At 41.9% G+C, this 16,250-nt stretch overlaps 1 protein-coding gene across 1 annotated transcript in view; it reads left to right on the forward strand.

The window, feature by feature from the left end:
- Positions 1-4,661: 4,661 nt before the first annotated feature.
- The window catches only part of WLS (Wnt ligand secretion mediator), a 115,062-nt gene continuing 103,473 nt past the window's right edge, over positions 4,662-16,250 (forward strand). The window contains exon 1 of the mRNA XM_040232610.1: positions 4,662-5,021. Within this exon, the coding sequence (XP_040088544.1) occupies positions 4,916-5,021 (106 nt within the window). The 5' untranslated portion in view covers positions 4,662-4,915. The remainder of the gene's footprint in view (positions 5,022-16,250) is intronic.

Consider the following 16,250-nt stretch of genomic DNA (forward strand, 5'->3'; position numbering starts at 1 on the left):
CAAGTTGCCAGCTGCCTCCCACCAGAGGCCTCTGGAAACCTATAAAGTTTCTTACCTGCCCTTCCAGGTTGCAATTTCAAAGAGACAATTTTATGAGACAATAATTAGGTGTTTCATAGTTCTTTGGGGTTTTCTTGTTTGTTTGTTTTTTTTCCTATCTGGGAACAGAAATCTCCTTAACAACATGCAAAATGTTGGTTGAATGCCCACTTTGTTGCTCTGTGCTGGGCACTTTGTAACATTATTTTGTTTAATGCTCATCACAGCCTATAGGGTTGATCTTATCACCTTTTTTTAAAAAAGAAATAAGTATCAAAAAGGTATGTAATTTTCTCAAGCTTATTTATACAATTACTAAGACTTAAAGATAAGCATGAATAATGTCTGAAATGTATGAGGAATGCAAAAGAAAAGGTGAAGTGGAGAACGGCAGGGCAGGTGCTGATGTGTAAAAGGGAGCAGAGGTGGGGATATTTATTACTTAAACAAATTCATCTAAAGATAAGGGTGAAATACTGATCTTCCAAGCTCTGGGTTCTAAATAGTTGCTACTGAAGATTAGTGTGTGAAGGGAGGGACTGGAAAAAAGTCTTGTATATATACACAAAACAAGACAATGGGACTCAGAGAAAGACGGGAAGGGTGGTTCTATCCGGAAAAAAAAAAAGTATTTTAAAGGAAATGGAATATATTCAGAGACACAGAGAGAGAGAGAGAAAGGGAGAGTGAGAGAGAGAAGTGACACTGAATAATAGAGTGTGAACCCAAAATGCCTGCTCACATTCACAGGCACTAACTATGAGAAAATACCAACAGCAGAGGAGCCACGGGGATGCCATTTATGGATAAAAGCTATTTATGAGAATGAGAAGCCTCAGAGTGGAGTTATTACTCTTGTTAGGTCCCTCTGAGAAGTAAATTAGGTGTTTGAGTAGGTAGATACAATTCTTTTCTATTTCTATGTTACATTTACTGCAATGACAATAATAATATGCCACCCTTGGCTTCCAGAGGGGACTTTCTCAACTCAAGGAACTGAACCCTTCTCTGTGCAACCTGCTGTGCCAGGCTGTGAGAGACAAAAAGGCTCAGGTCATACTCTCCTTGTTTCTAAGAAGCTTGTAAGCCAGAGGTGACAACACAGTACATACATACATAGGTGTGCAAACTTCAGTGCAGGAAAGTATGCCAGATGGTAACTGCTATGTAGGAATGGGACTGGGGGAGGGGCAGGAGTTGCAGTGAGTCCACCTGCAGTTATTATTTATTCATATGTTCATTCATTCATTCATCCATTTAATAAACATGCATTGCACATCCTTAAGAACTTCCATATGCCAAACCCTTCAAATAAATCAATGTATAAATCAGATCCCCACTTTAAAGTCTAATGATAAGAAATTGGAATGATCAATTTCAGTTGGCAGAGTTGGATTGCACCCTTGGGTTATCTGTCTTTTGGACAATCTACCCAATGACCACAAACCCTTGGAGAAGAGAATGGCTACCCACTCCAGTATTCTCACCTGGGGAATTCCGAGGACAGAGGGGCCTGGAAGGCTACAGTCTATGGGGTTACAAAGAGTTGGACACGACTGAGCGATTAACATACACACGCACTGGTGATTGGGAGTAGATTTTAGAATAGGATGTTTTAACGTTTAAAGATCACTGAGTGTTTTTCAGAGTTCAATACCAGATGTTGGCCTTATTAGCACTTTTATCAAATAGAGTTAATCACTCAGGAAGCTCCTAAAATATGTTTCCAAAAATAACTATAATATGATAAAATTTTAGAGCAGAGAAAGAATCAGTTAGTGGTCAGTTTAATACAAGGGTTTTGTTTTCACTTAAGGGCTCCTAAATATAATTATCATTATCATCATCATCATCATATCTTGCAAGAATACCGTGAGGCAGGTTCTATTACTATCTCCATTTTACAGATGAGAAACCTGAGCCTCAGAATGGGTAAGTGAGTGTGTAATGGCTTACAGTCATCACATATAGCAAGGGGGCAGAGCTGGGATCTAGGCGCCGCCCTAGATCCAGCAACTCAAATGCTCATGCTTGTCTCTACTTAGCTGTGTTATTCCCTTGGGAAATATGGATCTAATAGTCACTTTTAATATTCATAAAGACATAATAGACATTGTGAATTTTTTTTAAAGCAGTTCAGGGTGATGAATATGTGTCTGCCCTACACTCGGTTTGGCAATATTGGTAATCTCAGACAAGTTAGAAGTATTGATTAGCAATTAGAAATATGTTTTTAACTAAATTGGTTGTATAAGTACCTGTTCACAATAGGGGGATAATCTTTGTGAGGAACCACTACTTTATTCCAAGTCTCTAGTTTCCAGATGTGGACACTGGAACCTAAAGAGTTAGGCCAGTTATTCTGAAGAGATGCATTTGGGAGCTAAGGGGATCCAGTGTGTTGTGGCAGGCGATAAGAAAATGAATTGAGAACTCACTAATTTTAAACAAATAAACCAATGCAACTAGTTAAAAATATCTAATGGACCCAATTCTTACTTGAGCATTGGACACTATTTCTTCTTAAACAGTGAAATATGGTATCAAATGGAGAGTAAATCTTGATACTGAATCCTGTCAACCTTACTTTAGAAATATCCCTTGATATTAAAAAAGATATTCTAACCCTAAGGCAGTATTATTTAAATGTGTGGACATTGGCAGCTTGCTGAAATGAGAACACAGAACGGGGAGTTAACTAGCAGTAGAGGTGAGAGGACATTCCTACTTCTTTCATATGATGCTCTGGAACCTCCTCCTGACAGGGGGAAAAAAAGATGTAAAAGGTTCTGAAAAGGTAAAGAAGAAATACAAATAATCCCCTGCTGGTCCATCTATGTTTAGGTACCAGTCAAACTGTTAACCACAATTCTGTCCTCTTCTGCCCATTTGCCATTTGATCTGGTGTTCTTTAAAGATTGTTAATCACTATTTAGTGAATAACAGCTAGACTAGGGCTCCTCCAGGACAAGGGCAAGTGTCTTCATATCTTGGTACCCTCAAGAACTTAGAAAAGAAAGCTTAGGACAAATTAAGTATATGCCTATTGATTAAAGAGTTAAAGGAAAGAATAAACAAATAGCAACTATCCCCAGAACTGTTAAAAACTGTTAGACTTCAAGGAGATGGAATATATATATTGTGTATATATATATATCTATATCTATATATATAGATAGATAGATATAGATAGTTTGGCACCTGTCCTTAAGGAGTATCTAGTCTAGCTGGAGGGTAGAATTGAACACTTCTATTAAGCGTAACCTGCATGGCATCTTCTATAAGGGCAATGAAAAATCAGAAACAGAGAAGAGGAGGAGACAGGACTTGGGATATTCCCTTGGCATGAGGAGGGTGTAGCTGGAGGGGAGTATCAAGAAACTAGGTGTGTAAGGGGTGGTGGGTGGTGGAAACAGTGTATGTGTGGGAATAGGGTGTTACCAAACCAAGGGTCCATTGGGCAGTGTGAGTTATACTGACCAAGTGGCCAGTTTATGAAACATGGAACAACCAGGCCCAGGAATTTAGGCTTGATGGAGCAGGAAATCTCTAGGGTCCCACTTGCCTTTCCCCCTGAAAGTTAAGCATAAATATAAATCCTTACAAAAAAAAAGACAAACATTGTAACTTAATATGTGTTCCCTCTAAGTCAAATAAGGTCCCAGGCTTTTGAAATGCACACTGTGAGTTTGCTTTCATATTCATTTATTTATTCATTCCACAAAAGTTTACGGAGGACCTACTAGAGTTAGAATTTTGTTAAGCACTATGGGGGGTACAAAGATGAATAGCACTCGGTCCCTATCCCCAGGAATTTACAGCTCAATGGTGGAGACAAACGTGTACACACAAGTCCTTGCAATAGGAGGTAAGAACGTAAACACAGGAATTGTAAGGGCTTACTGCCTGAAGATATCAAAAGAGGTGGCTTAGAAAATAAACAAGATATTTCAGATGAGTTGGCTTTTAAATAAGGTTTAAAAAAACTCCGATGGGGTAAACTATATTCTTTTAGGGCAAGAGCCAGAGTTAAGGCTCTGGAAACCTTTGGAGTTGGGGGGGATCATGTGGTAATGAACAGTGGCCTGGTTTGGCTGGAGCGCAGAGTTCTTCAAGGGGTGCAGCGGGGATATTTTGCTGGGTATTTGCCCAATAACGAGGCTGGGATCTGGCAGAAGGAAGCCCAGCTGAGACTTTATTCCTCATCTCCGTGCTTTGACTTAAGCATCTTTTGAGTCCCTTTAAAAAATTCTCCTCTTTCCTAAAGAGAGTTCTAGCAGTTGGGGGCGGGGACCATTTCCTAAAGTCAACGCGTAAGTTAAAGGTCTGCAAAGCTGCCCACGGGTGATTTAAATCTCGCACCAAAAGAGGAAACGTGTGGGAAGCTGAGTAGGGGGAACCCACTAAACAACAGCATCAACCCCCTCAACGATACCAGTTCCTGGCGGGACAGGCTGCCTGCCAGACCCGGGAGCGGGACACCGGCACCCGCCGGAGCTCGGAGCCCCGCACTGGCGGGCAAGGGGGAGAGGAAGAGAGGGAGGGAGGGAGGGAGGGAGGAAGCGCGAGAGGGAGGGAGGAAGAAAGGGAGGGAGGCGGCGTCATGTGATCGCTTCCCTGCTCCTTTAAGCGTCCACAGGCGGCGGAGCGGCCACAATCACAGCTCCGGGCATTGGGGGAGCCCGAGCCGGCTGAGCCGGGGGAATCCGTGCGGGCGCCTTTCGTCCCGGTCCCATCCTCGCCGCGCTCCCGTACCCCTGAAGTTTTGCAGCGCCTGGAAAAGAGGCGACGGAGAAGGGAGCGTGAGAGGGGAGGGAGCAAAAAGCACACCCTAAAACATTTATTTCAAGGAGGAAAGAAAAAGGGGGGCGCAAAAATGGCTGGGGCAATTATAGAAAACATGAGCACCAAGAAGCTGTGCATTGTTGGTGGGATTCTGCTTGTGTTCCAAATCATCGCCTTTCTGGTGGGAGGCTTGATTGGTAAGTGCGAGAGCTGCAAACTTTTCCCCCTTTCTCTCTTTTCGGGCCCCTTCCCTCTTTGCCTCTCGGGCTACTTGTTACAGTATCACTGCCTTGCTTCTATGATCTAATTAGTCCGGCTATTGTGCTTAAGAAAGCAGAGCTCCATGGGGCTCCGTGGGGCACAATCCAGTCTAGTGGCTAAGAGAAAAGGAGGGGAAAAAGTTTTGGCCTAGTTTCAGTATCCACTTGAAAGGAAAGAGGGGGGTGGCGGGGGTGGGAATCTTAAGCATGGCGACGGATCGCGCGAGGAAGCGCTGGGTTAGAAACTTGATTGCTCTCCCCCCGGCTTTTTCCCGCGTTCCCCCCTTTTCCTCTCGGTTCCCTCCCAATCAGCTCCGGGAGGGCAACGTAATCGACTTTATTAGGAACAACTGAAGAGTCGGAGAACTGCGCCCGGCGCAACCCCGAGCCCTGTTACTGGGCTGTGATCTCTGCATGTGTAAACGCTTTTGGTTGTCTCAGCTGGGGGTTGAGAGTTTGCATTTTGGGTCCTGACCTTCTTGCCCTCTGCTTCCTCGCCGCATCCCCAAGCCACCCCCAGCCGTGGCCGTTGGCAAAGTCCGAGCCTGGGCTGGGAGCTTGGATGGGTGAGGTTCGGTGGGAGAAAGTCCTCGGCCAGCGCCGCGGGAAGTTGGAGAGGTCAGGGGAAGACGCGTATCTGAAAGGTGTTGCTTTTGGCCTCTGGGCTATTTCCCTTCCCCCATTTCTTAGAGCCCCGAGAGCCTGTGAATCTGGAGCCTCGGGTCTTGCCCTGGCGCCTCGGAGGGCGGCCCCCGCCACAGCCCCCCGCAGGTGACAGCTTCCCATGGGAGACCTCCCCTGGCGTGTATCGCCCGAACCTCTCGAGCTAAACAGGCTTCCCGGGTGAAGAAGATGGTTTCATGGACCTTCCACTCAGAAAACTCCCTTCTTCTCGCCGTGTCTCCGTCTCATCTCCATCCTCCCGCCCCTCTCCACAGTCGCTTTCCCCTCCCCCTCGAGATTCAGGACGTCCCGGCGCAAACTTCAGCGGCAACTTCGCCGCGGGTGCGGATGCAAGGCTTCGCTTCCCTATTTCGCAGATTTGTAAAACTTCGCGGAGTGGAGAGTCCACGGAGGGGCTTTCTGCGCGCATCTCTTTTCCAGAGCTCGCGTGATGCGGGTGTCGTCGTGATTGTGAGAACTGCCCAGGCTTGGGCACCCGGAGTCGTGTGCGTGGCGTTTTGTCTCCAGGCTTGGGTTGGATGGGAATAAATGAAAGGGGAGTCTGGTTCTGTAAATCACTGTAACATTCAAGCTAACAGTTTAAACAAAGGAGAGTGGGTGAAGCTTTATCAAGGAGAGAAATTTCTAGAGGAGAACATGCCTTTCTCTGTGTATGTATCCACAAAGCAGAAAGAGGTTCCGAGTTTTCCAAGCTCATATCCTCAGTTTGGGTCAAACAGCTTAATTTTTTTAGTCTTGAAAACCTACTCCCCGACCCCACCCCGCCCCAATCCCATGAGCTCCTGTTTAGCTGAATGCAATCTCCGTGTTTCCCTGTATTGGATTTTTCGAGGCTCTTAATACATTCTCTACTGGGAGCTGAAGGCAGCCTTCCCTGTGCCCTCACAGTGATTATGCAGCGGTTACAATTATACCTCTTGTCTCCCTTGATGAGCAGTTGCAGTTAGATGCCATTGGATCTTGTGTGATTTCAGTGGCAGACCATAATTAAAATTTCTTGCACCTTGTGCTTTCAGAATTAAATTGGCCTATTATCCCTGTCTGACCTTCATCCTCTTTGAGGTTTTTGCACAAGCAGCGAACCATTACACATAGTACCCTGGTATTTGTTGGTGTGTGTTTCTTTTTCCTTTTCTAAAGCTGATCTAGCCCATTACTGTTGTAGGTTTCTTAGAGTCCTTCTGGAACTGGCATCATTTCTGGAATCTTAATATGGAGGAGAAGGTCCAAGGGCAGTCGCGAGTGGCTGCTGGAGTTGCCATAGGTTCAGAAAGGTTGTATGTTCAAAGAGAAGTTCGTTTGGAGTAAGCTGTGCCAAGAGTTGTTTTTCCAATAGAACTTGATTAGTGACCGCACCTGGTGACAATCTCAAAAAGTTAGTGATAGGTCTAGACTTTCCCTCAGTAAATGAACTGCTTTAGTCCCAGCTTTCCTGGAACAAGACAACTTTCTATCTCTGTATAACACTTCTTGAGGAAAGTTGTGTAAGTTTACCTCTTACCTTTCCTCCTTCCTCAGTTGCTAAGACTGTGTCCCTAGTCCTGGCCTGAAGGCTGAAAAGATCAGATCCGTTTCATTGTAAACACTTTGAATAATGGCTTAGCCTTTATCTCAACCACTTAGAGATTTTTTTTTTTTTTTTTGGCTGTTAAATCTAAGAACTTAGGTATGCTCCAAGACCCAAATATGGGAAATAAATATCAACAAAAGGTAAGTGATATGTTTCCCCAGCAAACTGGAAGGCAGGAAACTAAGCAAAGGATGCAACCTCAAGAAAGTGGACGAGTGGAATTAGTAGCTAAAGGAGCAGTGGAAAGTAAGTCCAGAAACCTTTGCTTCCACCCTCCCCAGTAAAGGAGAGCTCTTTCACTGCTCAACCCTATTGATGGTAGGAAGTCAGGTGTCTTGCTTATGCACTGTCTTTCTAATTCATTTGCAGAGGCCAAGTGAGAAAGTGAAATTTTCACTTTGAATTGGCCTTGGTATTTTGGTATAATGTTCCTTTTTGATCACTGTTGTCCTAGATGAAAGGAAACATGACTGCCTAGAAAGGGGAGGGACTGAATGGCAAAGCTCCTTATTGTAAGGGTGTAAGTACGCTACACACATATTCGAAAAACAAAAACCACCACCACCCCCAAACAGTATTGAGAAACCATGCACCTAAGTTGGTGAGGAGGAACCTTTTCAGATGAGTTTAAGATTCCTTTCAGTTATGAAATTGTATGAATTTCCAGTGCTTTTGAGAGTTTTATATGACATTCACACCGGTTTTTGGTTATAGCTTTCTAGAATTGATGGGGGAAAATTTAAACACTAGGTAAAAAGGAAATAAGAGGGATCTTCCCCTACTCCAACAACCTTCTTAGAACCGAGCTTTTTTATTTTGGTTTGTTTTTGTACTTGTTGTTTGTTTTGTGCCAGGGTCTAAACCTTTAATGGGATTTTGCAAGAAGGCTCTGGAAAGCAATATCTTATATGGTAGAATTTGAGATACTTAAGAATTCACTGAATTACGCCATGCCATGCTTTTGTACAAACTTTGAGCCTTTATAAAATCATGCATTTGATTATTTTCTTATGTATTGAGAAGGTTTCCTAAGTGGATAACTTATTTTGTATTTAGAATTCATTTAAAAATGTAAGAATCCCTGAAGGAAAAGAAAATATTTTTAAAGATATAGCTTAATCTTTAGCCTTCTTAAAAATAAGCCTGCAGAAAATTTAAAAATAATTTTCCTTTGATTTCACGTTTGGTGAATTTTGTTCCTGGAGAAGCAGCTGCAGGGTGGTGGAAGGGGGGAGGGGAGGAGACCATGTTCCCTGACACAAGAGTGCAGCCGACTAAAAATCTTGAACTTGATTCCCTGGTCTATTATGTGCAATTTGCTCAGCTTCAAATTAGTCATGTCTGGGGGATATAATGGTTGGAAAAGCAGGTCAGCATTCCCACCTGTTCTAAAGACTGGTAAGAGTATAAAAGATCAGGATTGGATGAATAGAAAATTATTGCATTAAGTGTACCCATAAATGAGAATATTCCAAACTTAAACCCAAAATAAATATCAACAAACTGACCATTGTTATTTCTTTAGGAAAGATTACTTTCTTTCAGAGGTTTAGTATGTGAACAATCTTTCATTGTTTTTTATTGCTGAGAATATTATGTGTGTATATATGTATGATGTACATACATATATACACATTTATTATCAGTTTTCTCAGTTTTAACATGGACTTATTACTGCTTTTCAAGGAACTGACCCATGTTTTTATGCTATTATTGTTTGAATAGGTACTGTGAATGGTTTTGGTTATGGTCCATTCATACGAATAGTTTTTGTTTCTGCTACTGTCATTTACTGGAAAGTGGCAGGATTTTAAGAAATTAAATAAAATTACAGTTATACAAAGTGTATAAGGGTTTCTCAGTGTATTAGGTTTTAAGCTTGTCATGGTATTTATTTTAGCATATATTAATAATGTAATACTTGGCAGTCCTAAGTGTTTGGGTATCTGTTGAGAAAGTAACTAATGAACTGACTTTTGGTTGATGCTACTCCACATTTTTCTGTATTTGATTCTGCTTTTTATTTTGTAACATTTCATATTTGACTAAGCTATGTCTTTTTTGTTGTTGTTAACTACCAGAGTATCTAATATGGTTGGTAGAAGTACTGTGCAACTTCAGAAATTCTTTTGTAAAGAACGGAAAATCTTTTGTAGATTGAAATTACATTATTTAACTTTAAAAAAACTAAGCTGTCTCCTTGGTTATTGCAACAAAATCAATGCTAGTGCTAACAATCTCTGATCATGCTTTCATCTAATCATTTAGTACAGCCTGTCTAGCCTTCAATTGGAACTTTCCCGTTTTCTTTTTCAGAGTAAGAAACATTTCCTTGAGATAATAGTATGGCTTTGTAAGATTTTCAAGTTCCCTGCCTGGAACCCAGACCTAGACTCAAAGTCTTTCCTAGCTGTTTGACATTTTGCAATAATGTGGCCTTTAAAAAGATTTTTTTTTTTTTTAATCCATGTAGACCGAGGAAAGATTCTAACCTTATCTTCCTCATAAAGATGTTTCTATGGAGATTTAGAACTTGAAATTGTATGAAAGTCCTTCGCTGAGAGTTCATGAATGGTACCTGCCTAGTGTGCAAAATATTGGTTAGATTCTAATGTGTACCTAGGATAGGACTACAATGCTGACTGTGCTTAGAAAAGACCAGATTTGAAGCCTGAGTAACATAGGGGAGCTAGAGGTAGAAGAGAGTCCCTCTTAATCCAGGTTCACTAGCAAAAGATTCCCTACAATGAGGTTTCTAACATGATGATAGTTCTCACTCATTTATGGAGAATTTGAGAGTATGTGAAATGAGAAGCCTTGTTAATTATGTCATCAAATAGCTGTATTAATATTTCATCTTGAAATAAATATATTAACAGTATAGATAATTTAATGTGCATTAAATGTGCACTGTGTACCAGGCTTTATTTAATTTGATCCACACAAAGCTTGCCACATTGATGCTGTTGTACTCATTTTACACATAAGTAAACTGAGATACAGAAAGCTCTGGTAAAATTGGTCAAGGCTGCCTATTAATAGCTGCTGCTGGTGTTATTGCTAAGTTGCTTCAGTCGTGTCCGACTCTGTGCAACCCCATAGATGGCAGCCCACCTGGCTCCCCCGTCCCTGGGATTCTCCAGGCAAGAACACTGGAGTGGGTTGCCATTTCCTTCTCCAATGCATGAAAGTGAAAATTGAAAGTGAAGTCGCTCAGTCGTGTCCGACTCTTTGCGACCCCATGGACTGCAGCCTACCAGACTCCTCCGTCCATGGGATTTTCCAGGCAAGAGTACTGGAGTGGGGTGCCATTGCCTTCTCTGTATTAATAGCTAGTCAGGGTCAAAGCTAGGATTGGATTCCAGTCAATCCAGAATAATCAACCATTAGGTGCTCCTGCGCCTACCTGCCAAAGCCTTGACTTCTAGGGCTGAATAGAAATAATCTGAATGTAGGCATCATGAATAAGACTGCAAATGGAAATCATTTCCCATTTTTAACCATTGGGTAACATGTTAAAGGAAAAAAAAAAATCTGATGATAAGTGAAATGGAGTCCAGCTGTACTTAATAAAGCAGAGCCTTGCCAGGCTAAAGGACAACTTCTGGGAAGTCTGCATATGTCAGTCCATCCAGTTTCTTCAGGTTCTAACCAGTCTCTGTGATTCTGTGAATCATCTAGATGGCTGAGCAGCCAAGTTCATTAGCCACAAGGTGTTCGAGTTCTACTACCTTAAGGAAAATTACTCGATTTTATTTTCTCTAGTTAGTGGTTTTAACATATTTAAACAGTTATAGAGGTCTAGGCTTCTTCAAAGGAAGAGGAGAGAATAAGTCAACTGAGGTTGTAGCGATTTTAGAGGGTGTGGTTTGGCAGTGATAGCAGAGCAGTTGAAAGAAGAGCTTCATACTGAAAGTTGAAAATTCATTTTCCCCAAAGGATGATTTTTGTTTATATACACACCCATGCCTAATAATGAGAGCGTTTCAAACCAGAGGCTTGCATGCTGATACCTTGAATAGGTACGTTTTGTTCTTTGGAAAAAATGCTGGTAGATTTTCTCTATTGAAAGATTTACTGCTCTCAGTTTTCATAGAGACTCTAAGAGATGATGGGAGACAGAGAGCATCGAGACGTGAAGTGATCATGTCTATTTCATTGATCTTGTGTTTTCTTGGAGGTGGTATGATGATGGTGCAGTAGAACAGACAGGTGTGCCATGTGTGGGATGGTTCCCAGAAAGAGTGTCCAGACGGGGATGGGAATCGAGAGGAGGGTCTTGAGGCACTGAAGTTCTCAGACTTGATAGTGAAATGCTTTGCATTTTTCCCTTTTCCTTATAGGGCTAATCTAAAAGGATTGATAAATAGAAAAAGAGCAGCTGATATGTTTTAGAACAGGGGTCCCCAACTTCTGGGATCTAATGCCTGATGATCTTAGTTGGAGCGGATGTAATAATAATAGAAATAAAGTGCACAATAAGTGTAATGTGCTTGAGTCACCCCAAAACCATCCCCTCCCACCTGGCTCTGTTGAAAAATTGTCTTCCATGAAAACTGGTCCCTGGTGCCAAAAACATTGGGGACTATTGTTTTAGAATACACAAAACCCTAAGGTTCTTTAGCCCTTTAACACTAGCTATCCCTCCCCTCCATCCCTCCCTCCCCCACCATGTTCCACACACAATTTAATTTTGTAGAGGAGCAAAAGCAATAATCAGAGTGTCATCTGACCAGTAGTGAAGGATTTGGCCAATTATGATTTGTTGCATTTTGAAGATTTACTGGGTGACTATAGAAAACATTTTACATGATGTTTTTATTTAGTGAACATAACAACCTAGAGCAGCAGGTACTTTCTCCAGAGTTTAGATGAATGTGAGGTTCTCACTTAATCACATCAGGATCTTTTTGGGTTTAATAGAGATAGTAAGAGGCCTGGCATTGAAGTCCATGATCCTGAACTCAATCAAGCCATGCTCTCAAGTCTAATGTCACTCTCCTTCTATTGTTCCTTCAGTTTCTACTGGAAACAAAGAATGAAACATTCTACACAAATTCAATAGAAGGTGAAAGTTCAGACCGGCTTGTTCTGATTTTACCCCTTTCCCAGACCACATGCTCCCATTACTGCCTGGGTACTATTCACTGACCTGGTTACTTTCTGTACAAATAATCCCAATTCCTAAAATATATTATGCTGGGAAAGCTTGAGGGCAGGAGAAGAAGGGAGGAACAGATGATGAGGTGGTCAGAGGACATCACCAACTCAATGGGCGAGTTTGAGCAAACTCAGGGAGATAGTAGAGGACAAAGGAGCTTGGTGTGCTGCAGTCCATGGGGTCGCAAAGAGTCGAATACAACTTAGTTACTGAACAACGACAACAAAAACATATTAACCTTTTCCAACAGCTATTGTAAATGTTGACCAGTGCTTGCAAGCCATGCTGGGGAAGGCTGAGCCTGAGATAATTACACCCCAGCTCCACCCGCCAAAAGAAATTATTGCACATAGCCAACAGTGACTGATAGTTGGAATTGAAAACTCATTGAAGTTCCTGACCTGAAGGCCGACTAGACTTAGCATACACAGTAGGTCCTGAATATCACTGTTGAATACAAGAGAGGTGGATATGGAGAAAAGAGATAGGGGTAGGATATGGACTCAGGAAAGAAAAATTAAGGCCTCTGTAAACATATGAGAGGGCTTCCCACGTGGCTTTGTGGTAAAGAATCTACCTGCCAAGCAGGAGACACAGGTTCCATCCCTGAGTTGGGAAGATCCTCCAGAGTAGGAAGTGCTAACCCATACCAGTATTCTTGCCTGGAAAATCCCATAACAGAGGAGCCTGGTGGGCTACAGTCCAGGGGGTCACAAAAGAATCAGACTCCACCTAGTGACTAGACAAGAGCTACAAATACCTGAGAACACTCTTTGGGTCATAGCTGATGCCTGGATTTCCAGAATCTACTTCTGATACCACACACTTTTCTCAAATTAAGCTAGTGTTTCTGTCTTCAAAGCCTGTTTAAATCCTGGGCCTCCAAGTGCAATTTCTGCTCCCTCTTTTTTCTCCCTACTCTATTCTTTTAATATTCCTTGGTAGAGGGTGTTTTTTTTTTTCACTGACCCACAGGAATTATAGGGCCTTCTTAATCTTCCAGTTAATTCCCTGGATTAACTCAGAGGCTTTATCCGTAAATACACATTTCCAAGAAAGCAGAAGTGATTGAAAGAAGAGGCCAAGTTATTACATTTGTTTTGGCAAGGTATTATGATTTTTCTTTAGGAAGAAGGTAACTGATCCTTAAATGATGCAGTCCGTCCCCCCTCCCTACTCCCTGTCCCTCCAGCCCCAGATTAATAAGGTTAAGCTCATGAGAGCTGGCTGGGGGCCAATTAACTGCTTCTTTTAGTTTTGGGCTAAGCTCCTCCCAGAGAGAGAGCCTGGTGTCAGGGCGGCATCATGTCGGTGAGATGAACTTGACTGTAACTCAGCAGACCATCTGTGATCTTCATGATCTCGAATAAGCTACAGAAGCTTCTTGATGCCAGCCCTCAACTGTGATGTGAGGCAGAGCCTCCTATTTCATGGATGATTGTAGTAAGGAAGCCACGATCCCGAGGACAAGGCACCCTCTGGGTTCTCATGGAGTCAGGGCCACCAGAGATGTAATTCTCAGAGGCCCTTTTGCCGAAAATATCTGCTTAACCCTGTATCTGTCTCTCCTACTTTTCTTTCTCTGTACCTCTCTGCTCTTAGATTTGGAAAAATGTAGCCTTGAGGTCGTTTATTTTCTATTCTTTTTCTTTCTTGAGTCACCACCACTTTGTCAAACACCTCCAGATTCATGGATCAATTTAGACAGAGGGAAGTGAAATAACCCAAAGCATTACTCATTTTGGGTTTGAAAGTGCATACAGAGTTCAACTACTTTCTAACATGGATTCTCATTATAATTGTTATGTCTCATAAGGTGCCTTCCCAAGATGGTAGATTTATAATAATATTGTTGCAGATAACTAGTGAAAAAGGATATGAGTCTAAGTGGTTATCCTAAAACATGCACATTTTGCTCCAGGTCTGTTACTTTTGCTTTATACACAATTTTAATAGAGCTTGGTTATGCCATTTTTCTAAGTCTACAATAGTTGGGTAGATTTGCCATAGAAACTCACTGGCAGCAAAGAGATGTAGGCAGGTGGTAGGTAATAGGAGGACACAGGAAGAGAAAGGGAGCATTCCCAAGGTTGTGGGGTGTCTGGATATAGGCAGATCATTTCACACTAGAACCCTCTCCCACCCCACTGCAGGGGCTTCATTACAGGCTGGCGCATGTTAATTGATTCCACTTTAAATCTGTGTGATCTTAACGCTTGCCTTGGGTGCAGCTTTTTGGATCTATAATATCTGTCCACTTTGGTATTATTTGGGCTCAATGGGAGCTGTGAAACTTTCTGCTATTAAATTACAAAGTTGAAAGAGCCTTGGAGATCATCTTGTCCCACTTCCTTTGAGGAGGGACCAGAGTCCCAAGAAAGGGAAGAGGCTCAGTTTACACAATTAGAGTCTTGGTTTAGACTCAGATTCTAATGAAGATCAGCACTCCAAGCATGTATCTCCTCCCGAGTTGCAGGGTGAAAATCATCAGATTTCTATCTGAGACCTTCGAGTTATTGGGTAGAAAATTCCAGTTTGTGGTTCTTAAAGCTCTGTTGACTTTTCTGTTCCTTGAAAATAAAATAGTAATAACTTCACTGTCCTCTCCTGCTTGCTTTTGTGTACTTAATATTCTTAGCTAATTTCTCATGAAGCAATAGGATTGTATGGAATGTTAAGCTGTTCTATGTGGATTTTAAAGAATATTACACACTTAAAAACAAGCTAAATTCCTTGCTTTCTGAGAGTGTAGTCTATCCCCTTTGTCTTGCCTAAGAAACTGTAAATTAAAAAAAAAAAAGTGTACTGTGGTCCTTACCAGTCCAACCAAAGTGCCGTTCTCATGTTTTAAGCCTTCATCAGTCTGAAGCTTCTTGTCTAAAATTTTGTGACTAACTTTTGTGCTTTCAGGGGGTGTTTGTGGCAGGCATAATTCTGAAATTGTAGTGAGTTTAGGGGAAGTGACATGCCCTATATTTTTTGGATCTGTTTTACATACCAAAGAAACAACAAAATTGCTCAGGCTTTGTTTCTGCGATTTCTTCACTCTGAAGGTAATTGCAAACTGAAAATTCAAATTGCCAAAATAGGGCTTAAAATGTTGAAGGCCTTAGGCCATTGTGATTGACAAGCATATTTTTGTGATTTCCAAGCATATTTTTGTGATTTCAGAGGTACAAGTATTACAGGGTAAATTCTTTTATTTTTGTTGATATTAAGCAGAGTCACAAAGCACTGTTTTTTGCGTCCTCTGATTTAACTATAATGAATTTTTTTTTTTTAAGTCTGTGTTTAGCATGCTCGTCTTCAGATGATCACAACCTAAAAGTTGAATTCCATATTTGTGAAACCCAGCCCTCTGTCAAGGCAGAGGTCTTTTTTATTCTGTTCCTTTTATACCAGGTTCTTATGTATTTTATCTGCTCTCATTTAGGTTGTAATTCGCCTGAGAATGGAATGCCTCAAGTGGAGAAAAGACACATCCCCACATTCCTTTCTTTTCTCTGGTCTGTTGAGCTAGTCCTGGCTTGTGTGAAATGGGCTCTGACTTTAGCTCCTGCGTGCCTGGGCTATGGGAAGTTGTAGATAAGATTTTAACTGAAGCTTTGGAAAGATTGCACCAGGGGCCTTACTGTCACTTAAAAGAACACACCTGTACTTAGAAGAGATCAGCTTCTGCAAAACTGTGAGGTGGAGGTGGGTAGGGTACGGAGGGACTTGACTGTGTCCGGCAACTCCAGGTCCTTGGACA

Source organism: Oryx dammah, unplaced genomic scaffold (genome assembly GCF_014754425.2).
Source record: "Oryx dammah isolate SB20612 unplaced genomic scaffold, SCBI_Odam_1.1 HiC_scaffold_28, whole genome shotgun sequence".
NCBI lineage: Eukaryota > Metazoa > Chordata > Mammalia > Artiodactyla > Bovidae > Oryx > Oryx dammah.